General features: G+C 38.4%; 1 protein-coding gene across 1 annotated transcript in view; it reads left to right on the forward strand.

The window, feature by feature from the left end:
* NRPD1B (nuclear RNA polymerase D1B) overlaps window positions 1-20,611 on the forward strand; it is a 91,925-nt gene that overhangs the window by 34,999 nt on the left and 36,315 nt on the right. The window contains exons 6-9 of the mRNA XM_088949384.1: window positions 6,592-6,648; window positions 15,127-15,294; window positions 19,265-19,423; window positions 19,528-19,683. Coding sequence (XP_088805510.1) covers window positions 6,592-6,648; window positions 15,127-15,294; window positions 19,265-19,423; window positions 19,528-19,683 — 540 coding nt within the window. The remainder of the gene's footprint in view (window positions 1-6,591; window positions 6,649-15,126; window positions 15,295-19,264; window positions 19,424-19,527; window positions 19,684-20,611) is intronic.

Genomic DNA, 20,611 nt, shown 5'->3' on the forward strand with positions numbered 1-20,611 from the left:
AGTGGTGTAAGGTAGAATGCAGTGACCTTGCCGAACTCCTTGTGGCTGTGTAATGCCCTCTTAAGTGTGTTAAACATTTCTGAATTGGGTGCAACAGATTTGCTGTGTTGTGGTGCTTGAGTGGTTGTAAGAGGGCCTCTACTTGTGATTAGTGAATGGTAAACTAATGCTTATGTGGGACGCAAGTGTGTGAAGTCAGCAGTAGTGTAAATAAAAACAAGTGTGTGCTTCTACTATCGTGTACTCACTGCATTCTTCTCATTAATCGGATACCCTCTTTTATTCTCCATGGTCGATCCCCCTTTTCCATCTTGTTTCCCACTTTATCTCCGTTTCCATTAACTCCTCGTGTCTTTGGTTGTGTGTGCTTTTTCTCGGACTCAAAAAGGGTACAAGTGTTATAATCCCATTGCCCAAAAGTCCTATGTCTGCCCTGATGTCACCTTTTTTGAGCCTGTCCCCTTCTCCAGTCATGAAGCACCCTTGTCCTCACCCTTACTTCCTCTTCCTCTTCCTGTCAGTGATTCAGTTCCAGAGGCTGTTGTTGGAGTAGACTCATCTCCTCATCCAGTGCAGGTCACCACTGAACGACCACCGATCCGACAAGTGTATACACGTCGAACGACACCGGCCCCTCCTCCTGCTTCTACCTCATCTGCGGATCCTCTCATGGCTCCTATTGCTGAACCTTCAGATCTTGACCTACCCATTGCCTTACGGAAAGGTAAACGTAGTTCTACACCCCATCCCATTTCCAATTTTGTTTCATTATCTCGTCTTTCTACCTCACATCGCCAGTTTGTTTCACTTTCGTCTTCTATTTCCATACCTAACAATGTTCAAGAAGCTCTTAGTTCACCTAGATGGCGGCGGGCAATGGAGGAGGAACTTTCTGCTCTTCAACATACTCAAACGTGGGAACTTACTACTCTCCCACCTGGGAAGCATGCTGTGGGCTGTAAATGGGTGTATACTGTGAATTACTTGCCAAATGGTAGTGTGGAGCGTCTGAAGGCCATACTTGTTGCTAAAGGTTACTCACAGTTGTATGGCAGTTATGTATGATTTGCCTCTCCTTCGTGTCCTAATTTCCTTGGCAGTTATGTATGATTTGCCTCTCCTTCAACTTGACATAAAGAATGCCTTCCTCCATGGTGATCTAGTGGAGGAGGTATATATGGAGCAACCACCTGGGTTTGTTGCTCAAGGCGAGGGTGGTAAGGTGTGCAAGCTGAAGAAAGCAATTTATGGGTTGAAGCAATCTCCACGTGCTTGGTTTGGGAAGTTCAGCGAAGTGAAGAGTTTTGGAATGAAGCAAACTAAAGGTATTTCTGCAAAATCATTTTCAAACAAAGGACCTTGGAACATTAAAGTATTTCTTGGGAATAGAGGTTGCCAGGTCAAAACAAGGTGTGAATCTGTGCCAAAGGTAATATGTCCTTGATCTATTGGAAGAAACAGGACTATTAGGTGCAAAACCGGATGAGACCCCTATGGAACCAAATGTTAAGTTGAGCAGTGATACATGAGAAGTATTTGAAGATCCTGGAAGGTATAGATAACTAGTGGGAAAGCTGAACTATCTGATTATCACGAGACCCGACATCTCCTTTGCAGTTAGTGCGGTGAGCCAATTCATGCAAAACCCTCGTATACCTCACTGGGATGCAGTCCTTAGAATTGTGAGGTATCTGAAAGGAGCTCTAGGCCATGGGCTATTGTATAAACCAGGAGGAAAACTTGAAGTAGTTGGGTATACAGATGCAGACTAGGCAGGCTCAGTGAGTGATAGAAGATCTACTACAGGCTATTGCACATTTCTGGGAGGAAATCTTGTGACATGGAAGAGTAAAAAACAGACGGTTGTAGCCAGAAGCAATGTTGAAGCCGAATATAGGGCCATGGCTCACACTACCTGTGAATTAGTGTGGTTGAGGAATCTCCTACAAGAAATTGGGTTTCACATGGATAAACCTATGAAATTGTACTGTGACAACCAAGTTGCACTCCATATCTCATCCAATCCTGTATTTCATGAGAGAACAAAGCACATAGAGGTTGATTGCCACTTTGTAAGAGAGAAGGTTCTTGCCGGGCAGATAAATACAGAACATGTGGGCTCGAATAACCAGTGGGCAGATTTGTTTACAAAAGCTCTAAGCTCAGGGAAAGTGAACTATCTATGTAACAAGCTGGGATTATATGACATATTCTCCAGCTTGAGGGGGAGTGTTAAGATGTGCCGAATAGGGGTAGTTTAGTCTTCTTCTATTTATTAAGTAACTTGCTTATGTGGCAGTGTTATTAGAGTTACTCTGCCCCACACTTAAGTGAGGGCATTTCTGTCTTTGTAAAACATTATTAGATTCTAATATAGATTAAGGGGGTCGACTGGATGGGTTAACTATCAGATTTTTCAACTGACCCTTCTTCTTCTTCTTCTTCTTCTTCTTCTTCTTCTTCTTCTTCTTCTTCTCCTCTTCCTGTTCAGACTACTGTAGCAGTAGTCGAAACACCTCCAAAAACTCCTCACCCATCTCCCATCTAATTCCATCATTTTGGATTCTTGTAACAACACAATATCGGGTTTTTCCCTTCGGAGTAGATCTTTGATCACCCTTCTTTTTCTTCCACTACCTAACCCTCTTACATTCCAGCTAATAATTTTCGTCGAGACAAAGTAGCAAAAACACCCATGAAAAGGCCATAATCTCCTCATTTTAGGCCCTTCCTCCTATCCCCTCTACCACTAAATTCTAAATCTCCCTCAATGTCTGAGATTAGCCTTTCCACTTCAGATCTTTTTTTCTTCTTTGTTCCTTCCCCCCCCCCCCCCCCCCTTCCTAATACAACATTCATCCTCTTTCTTTTCTCCACCCTTTATAGCCAATGTTTGAGGAAGAATTTTACCCTGCTCACACTTTTTTTGGCTACAACATCTCTCTAAGAATCCTTTCTTTTTTTTTTAGTTCCTCCATCATTGTATAGATCAACTTCCAAATTCTGTCCACCTCCCCCTTACCATTTCCATCACCCCATCTCATCCTTCCACTATCACCCTCTCTCTTGCATCAGAACCTCCTGGATGGGAAGCTGGCATATCTATTACAGGCATAACACACAAGTCAGTACCTAAAAGAGAATTGACACCCATTCCTGGTAGGACGGGGGTAGGACTAGAATCACTGGAATTTAGTTGCTGACAGGCGACAAATGGTTTTAAGGCCTTTCCCCTTTTTGGACAAAGTTGTGAAGTAGACATAGTGAAAGAATCACTTCCTGACAGCCTACCCAATTGGAAATCCTTTCTTTGCGTTTCCGATACTGGAATACCCACATCCATCCTCACGGCCGATTCTTGTCCCCCTCCACCAACATCCTATAATTCATTAGACTCAGGGTCAGAGGAGTTTTCACAGCTTTAGGACCGTTTTCTTCGCCATTTCTAGTCTTCCCGCCACCTGCCTCTTCAATCTCTTCCTCTGAAAAAAACTGCTCTGTATGCAAACTTTCTATTTCAAGTAAATCATTGTTGCTTTTCAGAGACAGACTTCCCAAACTTATAGTTTCATCTCTATTAGAATCGTCACTGCTGTTATGTTCACTCAACCAATCTTCAAACCCTGTTCTGTTCAAATCACTAGGCTTCAAGTATCTCCGGTTGCGCCTATCTGGTGAGAGACAATTTGCCAGGTTGGATGGGACCCATTGTAGAGAGCCTTGAGACTGAGAGTCTTGAGATTTTATGCCCGAATTGTTCGATCGAAAGGAGGGATTCGGGGTAGAAGAAGATAGACGCTTAATCTCGTCTATCAGCTCATCCCTCCTCCCAGTCACGTGCTTACTTAAAGGGTCCCTTGGCCCATCTATCTTGTAAAGGGCCTTGGGCTCAAAACTTGTAATATAAGAACCCAGCTTTAAAACCTTTACTTGAGTTGCCTTCTCCGGCCCAGCAACCCTCCGTCTGAGGCTGCTGGTTCAGCCCTCTCCCTTTAGACACTGGTATATTTTTGTCTATTTCCCCTCACACCACCTGCGCAAAAGAGCTGCCATTTGTCATAGCTTTTTCTTGCTTTCTACCGATTTGACCTTCCTTCTGCCCCAAAGCTTTTTGGCTTCCCTTAATTTGTTGGCCCTTTTTAGTGAAACATTCCTTCCCATTTGAATTAACCAATCTCACAAGTCTACGTAATGCTTCTTCTTCCTCCTCCCCTCCTACCATACGAGCCTCCTTCCACAGCTCTGCTTCAATGGAGGATGCTAGCCACACATAGACAAAACTCCCCTCTGTTCGTACCTCTATCTTTCGTGGAATGTCTTCTGGCTTCACACCACGTAGCAGGTTTGCTACTGAATAAAGATTACCCCGGAAAGCTCCTTTCAAGATTCCTCCACACAATACTGCTATAGACTCTGCTATTTCTTGTTTCCATAGATGAAATGGCAAGCCTTCTACATGCACCATCACACCATCTTTGCCAAATAAATCCTTGGAGTTGGATGTTGGATTCCATTTAAAGACTGTGAATGATCTGAAATCAGCCTGAATATTGATAGCTGATAATTCCAATTCATTCTCTATTGGATCTAGGAGGGCTTTACAGTTATCGAAGGGGGTTACTATGAAAACACTCTTCAGCTTCAACCTGGTTGCCAGTAGGTCAGCTACCCTCTTCCAATCATTAACCTTTTCCTTGGCTTGTATCACAAACTTACAATCCCACTCTTCTCTCTCTAGACCTCCCACCATTCTGCATTGGCCTTTTGTTTTTGCCATGATCCCTGGCCCTTGTTCTACCCTGCTATTGCTGAGATATGCCTTCTCCCTTATGGAGGCTTTTCATTTGCTAATTTTTGAGCTAAAATCTCTTTGAGCAACCAGTCAACTTCCCCCCATCCTTGGCTCTGTTTTCCTGCTGGTAGACACACCAGTTGCCTTCGTCCCTTACCAAAAAATTCATCCAAAGCTATGAAGAAGCCTTTTCTATTCCTCTTACATTCAACAACACATCTTCTCCCTTCTAATGTACTAAAATCCTTTCAGTTTATCTGCTTACCTTTTGAACAGGCTCCAGCTATGAACTCTCTTAGCCACTCGATCATTTCCAATCCTTCCAGCAATATTGTACCCTTTTTCGCTTCCCTTACCTTCAGGCTTACCTTCCCCTTGATTCTCATCTCTTCGAAGAGGAATTTTTTTTGCTTCTATCTTCAAGGATCTCCTCCACTGACCTGCCTGCATGAACTCCATTCCCTTCAAGGATCTACTCACATAATATATTTTACTGTTCTCTCTCGTAACACTCTTCTCAAGCCCAAATCCCAATAGTTGTCTGTGAAAACCGAGGATATCAATGAACACGATATTGTTATTTATTGATTTGACTACAAATTTGTTATTTTCATTTGAATGTTTTCATTTTCTTGTTTATTTATCCTTGGGTTATTTTTTATACAAATTTTGGCATGTTCAACTTGATTTGAACAATCAGCAATCGTTGAACCATACATTAAGTCACAAACAATTGTATAAACTTTCGATTATTTATTTTTTCATAAATTTTAAGTTTTTAATGTGAGGCTTATTGTCATGACCTGACTGCTCCCATTGGCTAAGTTGTGTGGCACTCACTTGGCCCTCCAAGCAAGTCAGCCAAACTACATGCCCAAGATCCTTCTTGCTAGGTTGCTTAAGTGCTAAGGACACACCCCAAGGCACACAAGAGCACACCAAGTATTTTAAGAGGAAGAGATTGTATTGCCCTAGAAGAAAGCTTACAACTCAAAGAATGCTCTTACAACTTGAATGCCTGTTGCAAATGGAGGGGACCCCTATTTATACACTAACCCCCTCTAGGAATCCTCTAGAACTATGTATATTTGGCATCATCTAGAAGCACCTCTAAAACATTCTACCTTCTACACTCTTCTAGGGGATGCCTTCTCCATAAAATACAAGAACACTCTAGAGGAAGTCTAGACTATTTCCAACCCCTCTAGGTTGTTCCACACAAACCCGGATTGTTCCACAAGGTTCTAGAGAGTTCCACCAACATCTAGACCCTTCTAGACACATGGAGAACACTCCAAAACACCCCAGAATGCTCTAGAACACCCTAGAAACATGCAGAATTGGCTAGAAGCCTCAGGAAACATCTAGAAAACCTCTAGCCAAGCACCCCATTGTGTCATCCCGTGACATTACGCCTCAAACCACCTCGAGGCTTATGCCTCGCCTCTGCCTTTAGCCTTTTAAAGCCTTATTTGTAATATTGTGTTTTCCATAAGGTTGTTGTGAATGTAATGTTTGGCAGCATAAAGATAGGTAATCATCTTCAAAGTGCATATGATGGATGTCATAGATTTCATTAAGCATACTGAATGGGTTATTCAATCTGGACAAGATCCAAGTTTTTGTTTTGGCATAGAATAGAAACTCTGGTATTTTGGGCTATGCAAATTCTTCTGTATTATTTCTGTTTCTTCCCCCCCCCCCCCCTTTTTTTTTTGCATTTATCTTGAGAACTGCCTACATTCATTATTTCATATATTGTTTAGTCCTTTTACCATATTAGATGTTTACTCTTTCAGGTCAAGGAAACTAGTGGAACTGAAAGGTCCTCAAGTGCACCATGTTCATATTGCCCGGTATGCCAATTTTTATTTGAAGTTAGGATATTTGCTTGGCTAATCAACTGTATTTGATACTTGTTGAGGAATCTGTGCAGATTTGTTGGTTAATTTGTTTACTATTTGTTTAGTTAGGGAGTGGCAAATGTCTGCATATTATGTTGGGAAGGGAAAGAAACTGTCTTTCATCTGTTCTACTCTTGCAAGACAGCAAAGGTCATTCAGAGATTCTACTTCTCATTTGGGGATAGTGTTTTCCATCCTAGCTCTACAGCAAAAATCTTCTCTTCTTGGCCAAACTTAAACAGCAGCAGGAAAGTGTGGAGCTGCATTCCTTTTGCAGTGTGCTGGGTTCTTTGGAATGAAAGAAATAGAACATTTTGAAGATAGATCAAAGAACTCTGAAACATTAGTTGCTCTGGTTGGGAAGCTAGTAGCGGATTGGGTTTGGGTATTACCAGAATTTGATCAAATCAGCAGATCTGAAATGGGGAGGAACTTTTGGAATATTCTAGAATTTCAGCGGAAGTAATTTGGTTTACTGTTGTTAGGATCGACAGTACAAGGGTATTTAGGTCTTTTTGTCTATCTAATTGAAACTAAATAGTTTGTTTTGTGTGAGTTTAATTTGTGTCCCATACTTAATGAGGGACAATATTGACTTTTGTAATTCAATACATACAATATAAATATAAAGTGGATTGGAGAGATGAATTTTTCTCTCCTGACTGAACCCTTCTCCTCTTTTTCTTTCTCCTTCTTTTTCTTCTTCTTCTTCTTCTTCTTCTTCTTCTTACATACTTAGGACCTAGAACTGAACTAGGGTTAATCAACCTATTCATATGGTACCAGATCAATAAGAAACCAGTTTCGAACTCAATCTTCTCTCATCGCCCTTTGGCCTCCTGGGATCGCCATATTAGAATTTTTTTGGAGTAACTCTTAGACAGATTGGAAGATCGATAAGAGGCCAAAAAGGAGTGACCATTGTGGTGGTCGTTGTGGTGGTGTACTAAATGCCCTCTACTTGATGGTAGGAAGGAGGCTGGTTGTGGACAGGTGTGAACAGAAATTTCTATTCGGCTAATAGTGGAGTGTGGCTGCTTCTTTTTGGGCTGGATTTCATTTATGTGGCAGTGTGGATTGGTAGGTATGCATTCGATCCTCTTTTCATTCTGTTTATACCTGGATATGTGTGTCGATAGTAGGGGTTTTGAGTTCTGAATTCATGACAGCAGTAGTGTGGTTACAATTATATTTTATTGTGAAGCGTGTGGTGTGGTGCTGAATAGTAGAGGGTGACTCGTTTGTTTATTATAGTGATTTCTTTGAAGGGTGAGGTGAATCGGTTAGGATGGCATCAACTGGAGAAGGTGGTGACAATAAGATAGGTGTTATGATTTCTCCTTATTACTTAAATGTTCAAATGGCTTCTATTAAATTAAATGGTGAGAACTATGTGCCATGGGCTAAATCTATGGTGGTGTTTTTAAGAGGCAAGAAAAAGGTGAAACATGTGAGAGAGGAGAAACCCTCTTCTGATTCTCTAGGGTTTAGTGATTGGGAACAAGAGGATGCACAGATCATGACCTGGTTGTGGATTAGCATGGAACTTAAAACTAATGTGAATTTTATGTTCTTAGATACAACTAAGGAAATTTGGGACCATGCTAAGAAACTTTATTCCGGCCCAGATAATACCACTAGAGTATACTAGCTTTATCGAGAATACTTTAACCTAAAGCAGGGTTGCCAAAGCTTGGAAGAATACTATGCAAGCATGAGAAATTGAGTCCTAAGGCCAAAAAATATATTCTTCTGGGGTATGCTTAAAACTATAAGGGGTATTGTTGTTATAATCCAGTGTCAGGGAGCAGGTTTGTCACTGTGGATGTTACCTTTTTTAGTCCACATTCATTTTCTTTGGTGGTTCTCCTCAAGGGGAGTGTTTTGGGGAGGAGAACTCATAGTTTTTTCCTCTTCCTGTTCCTTCATTTGGTCCATTAGCTCCACCTTCAGTTTCACCTATTGCACCACCATTAGCTCCTCTAGTCCCATTGCCTAATCCACTACAACTACCTTTTAGTTCTTTTAGCATCAATGCAAGAGAGTTGAATCACATGCTGTTGGTCCATTAGAGATTCCAAGTTCGGTTGATACAGTTCCAGGTATTTTCCTTGAGCCTATCATTGCCCTTGATTCCATTAATGATGTTTCTATACTAACATTGATGTTGCAGTTGATCTTTATCTTCCCGTTGCACTTCGCAAGGAAAAGAGAAAGAGTACAACTCAATGTATTTCACTCCATCTCTCCTATAATGCCTTATCACCTTCCTACCATGCTTTCCTTTCTTCTCTATAATGCCTTATCATCTTTCCAAACCTGAGTGAAAAACAACTATGATAGAAAAAATGGAGGCTTTGATTAAGAACCAGACATGAGAGATAGTTGGGCTTCTTGCAGAAAATGAGACATTTGGGTGTAGATGGGTGTTCACTGTGAAGTATAGGGCCAATGGCAACATAGAGAGGTATAGGGCAATGTTGGTTGCAAAAAGGTATACATTGACCTATGGTGTAGATTATTGGGAGACTTTTGCAACAATAGCTAAGATGAGCTTAGTTCGGATTTTCTTGTCTCTAGCAATTACTTACTCATGGCCGCTCTTCTAGCTTGATGTTAAAAAATGCATCCCTTAATGGTAATTTGCGGGAAGAGGCATATATGGTTGCTTTAGATGGTTTTTATGAGAATGTTGGTGAGGGAAAAACTTGTAGGCTGAATAAGCCTTTATATGGTTTGCAACAATCACCTAGGGCATGGTTTGGCAAGTTTAGGGGGCATTGATCCGTTTGGATACACACAAACTTAGTTAGGACACACTCTCTTTGTGAAGTGAGATTGTTGCACTCAACAAGTCACTACAACAAGAATTTTAGATTAGGGATCTAGGTAAATTAAAATATTTTTTGGGGATTGAGGTTGCAAGATCCAAGCATGGGATTTTCATCTCTCAAAGGAAGAATTTATTGGACCTATTGCAGGAAACTAGGAAGCTAGGAGTTAAATCAAGAACCACAGGATTAATGCTTTGAATGGTGAGTTGGTTAAGGATGTGGGGAGATATCAAAGGATGGTAGGCCAACTACACTTGTGCATGACATGCCTGACATTTCCTATTTTGCGAGTTAGTATATGTATGCTCCTCTGGTTCAACACTGAGAAACTATTAATGGGATACTTGCGTACCTAAAGAAGCATCTTAGTAGAGGAATTTTATTCCTTGATAGGTTGCCTGATCCACTTTAGGGTTGTGTACCTTTGGGATACTTGCATACCTAAAGAAGCATCTTAGTAGAGGAGTTTTATTCCATGGTAGGTTACTTGATCCACTTTAGGATTGTGTACCTTTGGGATACTTGCATACCTAAAGAAGCATCTTAGTAGAGGAATTTTATTCCTTGGTAGGTTGCCTGATCCACTTTAGGGTTGTGTACCTTTGGGGTGGGGGGGGTGTTGGGAATTTGGTTTCATGGAAAAGTAAAAAAATAGTTAGTGGTGGCAAGGTCAAGTGCAGAAGCTGAATATAGATCTATGGCACATGGTGTATCATAATTATTTTGGGTTAGATCTTTGCTGTGTGAGATTGGGATAAGATGTAGAGGAACCAATGATGTTATATTGTGACAACCAAGTTGCAATATGCCCACAATCCAGTTTAGCATAATAGGGCAAAACACATTGAAGTTGATAGACAATTCACAAGAGAAAGAGTGACAATTGGAGAAGTCTGCCTGCTTTATGTCACTGCTAAGTTACAATTGGTTGATGTCTTCACCAAAGGGGTCACAAAGAACAAGCTTGAACATGACCTATGCAAGTTGGGAATGTGTGACATTTACTCCCAACTTGAGGGGGAGTGTTGAGGAGTTTGTGCAGATTTGTTGGTTAATTTGTGGAGATTTGTTGGTTAATTTGTTTAGTTAGGGAGTGGGAACCACAACACACCTGTTGGAACCCTTTAGAGTGGTGTTTTTAACTCTTTTTATTTAGTTTTTTGTGTTTGCCACCCTATAAGGGCATTTTGGTTTTTGTACATATTTTATTACTTAGAGAATAAATAACAAAAGGAGGGGGCATCCAGATCTGATTGCTCTCTCATTCTTTTCTCCATTCTTTCTATTCTTCTCTCTTCTCACAAAAACCTCTTCTTTTCTTCATCTTTCTTTGTAGTTTTTATTTCTGCATATTCTATACTATTTCCCTTGAGCTTCTTATCTTTATTTTATCTTCCTAGTTTGTTGACTTGATTTTAATTGCCTCTAATTTGTAGTATGAGTTGTTGGTTTTAAATATAATTTTGAATGGTGTCATTATAATCAGTGCTTTGGCCTAGATCTTGTTTACAAAATTGTTTGGACTTGACACTTTGCTTTAACTAAGAATTCTTCCCCCTTTAGGATCCATTCAGTGCGACACTATAATTGTTTTCTACTTAATTCAAATCATGCCATTTTTCAATCTTCTCCTGTTAGTGCCAAGACGGTTGGCTGTTGTTATAGTAGAGAATGATGGGCACACAACAGGTTAGAGGAGTACTAAAAGCTTTAAGAGAGATAAGTGGAGGGTTGGAAGGAAATCTATAACCTTCTTACAATTGTTATGAGTTTGCCAATAGGTAGTGGTGTTTTTTGTCCTTTGTTGGTGGATGATGCTGGATTCGAGGTTCTTGTACCTGTGTGTTTGTGTTTTGTTGCATGTCTGTATGGGCAAGAGGCATAGAAGTTTGTTTGCTTGGATTGTGGTTGTATTGGTGCCACTTTTGGACCTTTTATTTGTTTTGCGTTTTTTGTACAATTTGTTCTCTGGAGAGATGGGCTGCTGCTGTCCATGATGCAGGTTTCTTGAAGGTTGTTTCCATTTTTTTGATAACTGAAGTTTGATTCTGTTTCTCTTTGTTAACATATTGAATTAGGAGTGGGGGGGGGGTTAGTAGTCCTTTTTTCGATTTATAATAGTAAAACTTTGTTGATTGTTGTTGAGAGTAGTTTATTTTCCTTTTATTCTTTTGATCTGGGTTATTAGTGTCATTTATTATTCCTTGAATGGGGTAGAATAGGATGTTTATTATTTTTATAATTCAGGGGCATACTTATATCTTGATCTTTTATGCTAATCTATATATAGAAACCTGGCCAACTGGAGGTTCTTTTTTGTTGACTTGCACATACTCCCTTCCTTTTCTTTTCTCCTCTCTCTCTCTCTCTCTCTCTCTCTCTCTCTTTCCTGTTATTTTTCTTCTATTCTCACATGTAGTTCTGACACCAATTAATAAGAATTAAGTTATATTCATAATCATATATATCACTTAATATTTTTGTTATTATGAAGAATAGTTTGACATATGCACATCTTTTTATTCTATTAGGTAATTAGTTTATTCTTTTGTTTTTTATTTTGTTTCATTCCTTTTTCTGACTATTGTATTTCAAACATTAATGTTTTTATTGCTATGAAGAAATATTTTATGTATATGCATATCTTCATATTCTAATAAGTAATTAATTTATTCCTTTATTTGTTTTTTAATTCCTTTGTTGAATATTTTATTTTATATTCTTATGTATGAATATTTTTTAATATATATTTCTTTTTTGTAGTATATTAATATACTTTAGTAATGTATTATATATCAATGTTTGATTGGCATTTTAGTGAAGGTCTAGAATATTACCGTAGACCCTCATGTATTATAACATATTGTATTATTCTATTAAAGATTCCTTTTATTTTGTTGTGATGGTCTGTGGGCTTTTCATAGACCAACGTGTATCATAACAACACCTTTATAAGTTACAGTGTTAAGATAAAAAATCACTATTCATTTCATTGTTTAGTTCAAGCATAAAGGGTTCTGTTTGAACACTCAACTTTGGAGTCCAGAACTTGAAGCACAAGAGGAGTGTATCAGAATTATTCTTTTTCACACCTTGATGCTACCTGCTTTGAACCCTAAACTTGCATTTTCACACCTCAAGCTTCCAGGTATGGAAACTGGAATCTGTTTTCTTTTTTCCCCTCCTTAATCTCATCTCTTGATGCTACACATGCTTCCTTTCTTTGTTTTGATCTTCTCTTTATTTATTTTTATTTACCCTGCTGTTATTTTCTCTTTTTTCTCTGTTTTTTATGTGAAACAAGAGTAGTGTTGTTTGTGTTTAGGAATAATTTGACATGTTCAAAATATTAGGAAATAATGTATATTTTTTTTGTGTTTAGAAAGACTTAGTCGACATTTGGCTGAAATATCGCAAATGTCAGCCGACATAAGGTATTTTTCTCATTCATCTTAAAGTTTCTGCCAATGGGTCTTGACACTGACATGTCAGTCGACATTTCTGACAGTTTGTGACATTTTAGACCATGACCAAGTCATAGATCTTTTCTAAATCTAACTTGAACATCGTTCCTTTCCTACCAGATCTTTTCAAGTCCTCCACTCATTCAATAGCAATTGGGGCTTGCTTTGTTATGTGCTTTCCTAGGATAAAAGCCCCTGGCAACTGAGACACCATAAAGGGAAGTGCCTCTTTTAACCATAGGGATGATTTTTTACTAGAATTTTGTAATGACAGGTCACTAAGATGGTTGGTTTCAAGTCTCTAGGGTGGCTGGCTTCTGGCTTCTTGGGAATTAGTGCTATAAAAGAGGTCAACCTTCCATTGAGGGTAAAGTTTGGGGTCAGTATACTTCAAATATGCAATAAAAGAATGGAATAAATCATATAGTTTACAATATGTTTCACAAACATAAAAAGGAAGGCCTGATAGGTTGAGATAGGAAATGAGGGTCTTTGAGTCTTTGTTTCAAACTTGTGTGGTCCCTTTGTTTATGGGACCAAGAGTGCAACCTTGACTATATTAATGTGGTCCGGAACCACCACATCATCTAAAGAACAGAAGTTTCCTTAAAAAATCCTCCCATTTCTTTCTTTCCACAGAACCCAATACACCATGTGAGGAATAGAACTCCAAAGCACCTTTCCCCTACCACTTAAGCCCGACAACTTCCAAGAAAAAAGTAAATCTGGCAGAGAACTTGACAAACACCAGCTGACACTCAGTAGGGAGCTGAGATGACTGAAGTTTTATGAGCAGGCGAGCAGCCTTACAATGAATGAAAATGTGATAAGAAAAACTCAACTTCCTTCTCACACATGACACAGATCAGAGACTCCAGCAGCAAACCTCTCTTGTCCAGCTGATCCTTTGAAAGACATTTGCCATGAGCTGACACCTTTCTTGGAATGTGAGGGAGCCACCTCTTTACACTGAAAAGCCTGAGAGCCACCAGCAGACAGCTTCATATAAAAGGAGTTCACAGAGGAAATGCCATCACTAGACAACTATTTCCAGACCCTTGAATCTTGCTGATTTGGGGTGGATGTTGAGTCTGAATTAGCTGGAATAGCACTAGCAGGTCTGAAATCTCCCAGTCATTGAGATGTCTCCTGAATTTAGTCACCAAGTCCCAATACTCCCGCACCACTCAAATTGATCTGCCACCATTGCATCCTTACCCTTAACTATAAGAAACAGTGAAGGAAAGACCTCCTTTAAGGTAGAACTGTTACACCAAGGGTCTTGTCATGAAAAGAATAAAAGAAGGGTTCATCTCTATCTTCATACTTTTCTCATATTGTCTCATCGTTGTTCTTGTCAACTTCATGCTTCTTAGATACCTTCCATCTTCCTATTTATTGTACTAACATTTTCTACTTGTTTATTGATTCTTATTTTGTTAGATTTGTTCTAGTTACATTTGTTTCCTGGAGCTCCGAAAACTGGAATTGAATTTCAAAATTCTGGACTTATTCATGTTGGAATTTAAAGTCTTGCCCACTATCCTCTTGCAACCAGACATGTAGTTATTTCTTCTTTAGGGCTTGTTTCCCACTATTTTAACTTACACAAGAATTACTTTTATTAATTGGCGAAATTGGAAACATGGATTTGTAGGACTCGACATAGATTGCAAAGAAATTATTTTCTACTATTCAGAAGATCAAAGACATTCAGGAAGATACTTTGTGTTAGATAAGACCCTATATAGCCATTAGCTTTAGATATAACAAAATAACATTGTCATTGAACCATTGTTGCTTTCCGGTTTCCATCTAGTTGCATCAATAAGTTAGATGGACTATATTAAATATGGTTAATCTTGTATTTGAATTGTGAAAGAGCTTGCTTAATTTTAGACACTTTGAAATTCACTAATTTTTTGAATTGGTGGTGCCCCACTATTGCTAAAGGAAGCAGGTGGTTCTGAATCCTGATGATGCAATATATGTGGAATAATTGAATATTGTTTTTCAAAATAAACTTCTTTGTAACATTACTGTTGTACAATTACATTTGGGCTGTTGTTTCCTTCAACATTTTGTTTGATTGTTGATTATCGAAAAAAGTATTTTGCTTGATTGTTTTGTAGGATCTTCCACAATTATCAATAAAGGAAGTTAAGACAACTGATGGTGCATGTTATTTGGAATTGAAAATATCATCTCGGTCAAGGTCACAAGATGGTTTTTGGAACTTTCTGGAGAGATATGGGTTTCGCTATGGTGATGGCTCTCAGCGTACATTGCTCCCTAGTGAGGTCTGCTGCTTCAAACTTTTGTCCAATTGTATCTTATCAGTAGTTTTCTTGCTTATAGGAGAAAACAATGAATAAAACATGTAGAAATTACAAAGGAAGAGAAAAAAAAAAAGCAGAGAAGAGAGAAAGAAGAAAGGAAGAAGTTGGAAGTACTGATCGTTGGTTATAGTCTAACCCCAATATTTATTTTATTAATCAACATAATAAGAGGAAAAATTACATAGTTTCCCTCATATAGGCAGCTGCACACGTTCACTTAAATAACAAGTAAATAGCCTGACCCACATACCCAATATAATTAAAGAATGAAGCCTGTAATGAAAAATGCCAAATAGAAGTGATTGAGAAGGCACACCTTGGGCATGCCTAAGTGCACAGGTAAGACACATTTTAAGGCATTTGCCTCTCCTATGCCCAGGCACAGCCCCTTTAAAAAGGTACGTTCCTGTTGTACCTGGAGCACCTTGCGCCTCAGCCCAGTCATGTGCCTCTCCAATGTGCTTGAATATGTTTTATATGTTATGTTTATTTTTATTTTACATTTTCACTTTGCATTTGTTTTATATCTCATGTTTATATATTTTAATTTGAGCTAATAGGCCTTTTAAAACATTTAGCTTAAAATTTAAGTATGCATTCTTTAATAAATGCTATTTTTAATATATTTTGTTTTTTTTTGCAATTTTAATCAATATATATATATATATATATATATATATATATATTTGCTCCTCACTTCAGAAAGGCATGTACCTCACCTTGTGCCTTGGGCGCAAAAAGCCCCTTGAATTTTTAAAACACTGACAAATGATAAGAAGGAAAAGAAACCAAGAGTCTCTTTCTGCTTGTGGGTGACGGCTTTGGGGAGGTGTCTTAACAGCTGAGAAGTTGTCAAAGAGAGGAAAGGAGGTAGAACGCAGCAGATGTGTTCTGTGTGGCAACAGTTCCGAGAAGCTGAAAATTTCTTTCTGCACTGTAGTTTCAGTTGGGAAATATGGATGAAAGCAATAAGGGTGTTTGGAATCCAAATGTGCTTCCCAAATGATGTAATGACACTATTACAGGGTTGGTTTTTGAGGGGTTTGTTGAGGAGAGATAAGATTTTCTGGAAGGTGGTGCTGGCAGTAGTGTGGTCAATTGGGACGGAAAGAAACATGAGGATTGTTGAAGACAAATTCAATTAAGAAGAGGAAGTTTTAAAGAGAATTTGTTGAAGGTTATTCTCTTGGATGGCGACTCATAAGTTATTCAATAATTGTCCTGGAAGCTCCTATTTTGAGAACACTCTTTTTGTATGAGCGATAAATAGTGGTTGTTGGGATGTAATGTTTTTTTTCTTTTTTGTTTTCTATTTATCCCATTACCTTATTGGGCCGGTCGCAATCTTTCACAATCTGTTTAATGAAATATTTTACCTTTGTCTTAAAAAAATGATAAGCAAGAAAAGAAACTGTTAGTGTAGGGGTATTTCTGTCTGTATACTTATGTTGAGGTTGCTGATCTGTAATATTATATTAGAACTAGTGTCCCTCACTTAAGTAAGGGCACATGTGTCTTTTCCATTATGTTAGTAATATGAAACATGTCTGGTCGAATGGGAGGAGATTTTTTTCCCAATTCGAACCAGACTTTTCTTCTCTCCTTTTCTCCTCCTCTCTCTCTTTCTTTCTTCTTTCTTCTTCTCTCTTCTTGGCTGTTATCAGACTAACAGAACTCAAAGGCAGGCTGAATTATAATAGAAACCAAAACATGCCCAATAAAGGATATAATAATCTCAACAATACTTTCTATAGTTGCTTTAAAACTAAGACAAATCCATAAGTAACCCATAAAGACACTTAAGTAAGGGTTCCAGCTCCTAAACAACTCTAATAACACTTTCCAAATTGCACTAAACTTAATTTAAGGACATCAGAAATTACTTCCACAAGTTTACTAAAAATGGTAATTACACCAATTACTTTAAATGGAAAGTTGGGAGGTTGCCTTAAATAGTAATTTTGAAACATCAATAAAAATCTAAGAAACAGAATCCTATTCTTAAGATACCCACAACTAGAAAAATAAAAAACTGATACAGAATGAATATCCTATAACCCAAAGGTTCTGAAATTGGTATAGGAAATTATGAATTGGACAACTGACTTAATTCTCTTTGGATTCTTTACTTTCTTTCTCATCTGCATCATCCTCTACCAGCCTATTTGCAGACCTATACATTGATGCTTCTACCACTCTATCCTTTTAGTTCATTTATCTCTTTCAAAAAATTCTTGTATTGCCAGGGACAACTTTCTTCCTCTTGAATAAACTCTACAATCACTTTGGTATCACCCTCCATGTCCTTGTTGCTGTTCCTGAAAACTCCACCTATATCAGAGGGGCCTGGGTTGCCTCTGCTGCAACCACCAATGTTGAGTTTGATTGGGAGAGGTGGAGGAGGTTCCCATTGGTTATGTTTAACAACCTTCCTGATAGAGCTGGCAATCAGATGCCAGTTCCTGACAATGTCATCAGTGGAGAAGGATCTAAACAAATCCTTTGTTTTATCCTGTAGCGGTGCGGAGTAGTAGTATATTTTAATGTGGTCCCACCTCATATTGTCTTAATTTTATTTTACTTTATGTTGTTTTTTAACAGTTAGTTGCAAATCTATAAATAGATGGGTGGGGTGGCAAGTCTAAGTCAACCATACTCTTTCTTCTTTTGTTTTATTGGATTCACATCAGAAGAAATACTACTCACAGTCTTTATCTGCCAAGTTGGTATCAGAGCCAACCTAGGGTTGGTTAGGGTTCTCATGTATGTCTGATCCAGCTGACTTGCATAAGAACTTCCTAGGGCTGGAAGTTTAGCACAAGTTAATCCATCGCCTGATTATTGGAGGTTTTTGGAGGAGTTTGGTAGATGTCCAAGGGCTTGTAGAGCCTTGGAGAATGCTCGGTAACCAGGAAGAATCAGAGAAAAACAAGGAAGTTCAAGATTAGGGCTCAATCTAAGGACTGGATTGCAATCAGGATTTTTTGAGTAAGTTATTTTTTTCTTTGAGATCAGCACTAGTTAGGAAAGGTTTAGACTTACCTGGAAGGAGCGGCTGGTGTTTTTTCTGTTTCTCAGAGTTTTCTCTAGGGTTTTCATAACCCTACGATCAATTTTCCAATCTCAGCCCTAGTGTTCTTACTGTTAGAACACATTAGAGGGAGGAGGCCACCTGTAGGTGGATTGAAAAAAAAAACTAAAAAAGAAGTGCTAAAAAAGTACTTCACATTAGAGGGAGGGGGGCCACCTGCATCCAAAGATAGCAAACACCCATTCCCAAATGGCAGACACAAATGTATGGAAAAAAAAAACACTGGTATGGCCTCTTTTTTGAAATGTCTAACACATGCAAGTTTTAAGTGATAAGCTTCCCAACAAACGACCCTCATGTAAGGTTAGACGAGAATCAGAGAGAAGGAAAATATAAGTTAAATAGAAGGATTGAATCAGAGACAAGCAAAAACCCAAAGTTGTGTTATAAATAATTTATGGAGGCTTTTATAGAGTCGGTGTGCATACTGTATTGGGTATGGGGCAAGGCGGGCTACGTCCTACCCTGTATATTTTTTGCATATAATGATTCTATTAATAGAATTTTAAGGTGGCCACCCCTCCACGTGGAGTAAATTTTGGGGATTAAAAAAACAAGGGGTGTATGGTAAACAACTGTTCTGGGCTGACTTGTAAATGCGTTTTATTAGCTTGTAAAGGAAATGCCTCATTTGTATTTACATCATTATGTAATATGCTTTAATCTGAAGCTGTTGTTGATAAGATAATATGCTTTTATCAGAATGAATGAAATCATTTTACTGATTGAATAAAATGAATGGGGTTTGGATCACTTTGTACAACAATTTTTTTTTTTCCAGTGCACTTATGTTCTGATTGCTTCCTGACATCTGGTTTGTCTTATACACCAAATTTTCAGGCTCTAGAAATTTTGAAAAGAATTCCAGAGGAAACCAGAAGAAAGCTTATTGGGAAAGGACACTTTCCTCAGTATGGTTATATTTTGCAGTATTTACCTGTCCCTCCCAATTGTTTGTCTGTGCCTGATATTTCTGATGGAATCAGTATCATGTCTTCAGTAAGTTGATATATTTTTTGTGTATCTACTGCATGAATCACTTGATCATACTGTTTCTTGGGTTTTACCTTTATGTTGACTGTTTGTTTTTGCTTGTTTTCCAGGATCTTTCTATCACAATGCTTAGGAAGGTTCTTAAGCAAATTGAAATCATCAGGAGTTCAAGATCAGGTGCTCCAAATTTTGAGTCTCAAGAAATTGAAGCTAATGAGTTGCAGTCCACTGTTGCAAATTATCTTCATGTTAGGGGTACTGCAAAGGTATGTTAAATACTCATGTATGGGGTGCAAATACTCATGTGGGGTGCCTGTGGGGAGCCCAACCCTCTGCAAATTTGATAAAATTTGGATATGAATGGTTAATTCGTAGTACTTTATTATTTATTATAAGCAACTTTTTTGTTTAGTGTTGTTCGCACTTATTTATGCATCCATCTTTAATATTTTTGTTGTCTGGGCAGATTCCATAATTTATGAGTCCCTGAATCCTTTTTTTAGCGGTTTCAAAGTCTAATACCTTTTTACCCATCTCTAATTTTGATACTCCTACTGGTTTCCGTTATCATGTACCCTATGTGCTCTCTTTGATACTGTCAACCAGCAGGAAAGAGAATAGTAAACCAAGAAGAAAATAGGAAGAAGAAAGAGAGGAAGCACCAAGATTTAATGTGGTTTGGATCGGTAGCCTACAGATTCTCAACAAAATGTCCACTCACTCAACCCCAACCCCACACAACCAATGGTTTAAATAAGCAAAAGACCAAATTATATCAGAATTTCACACAGGTGCCTCTTCTTCCCATATATACATACAAGTCCCCAAAATTTATCAACATTACAAGTATGCCCCTGTAACGTCCAACTGATACTCCTTCTAGTATCCATGTAATGAACTCTATGTTCTCTCCTTGATACAGAAACTAAGACAAATGACATGGTTGTGTTATTAATTTGTAAGTATCATCATCATTGTCATCTAAGCCTTATGCCAACTATATGTCGTTGACTATATGAATCCTGATTTATCATTCTTTTCTGTTTAATGCTATATCCATTGTTAAATTATGAGAACTTAAATCATTTTTTACTACTTTTAAAACCATGTTCGTTTTGGTCTGCCTTTAGCCTATCTAGCCCCTTAAAATTTTAATAGAAAGTGTCTTCTTACGGGCTCTGAAAACCGTCTTCT

Source organism: Nelumbo lutea, chromosome 6 (genome assembly GCF_056320005.1).
Source record: "Nelumbo lutea isolate HS-2025 chromosome 6, American lotus-T2T, whole genome shotgun sequence".
NCBI lineage: Eukaryota > Viridiplantae > Streptophyta > Magnoliopsida > Proteales > Nelumbonaceae > Nelumbo > Nelumbo lutea.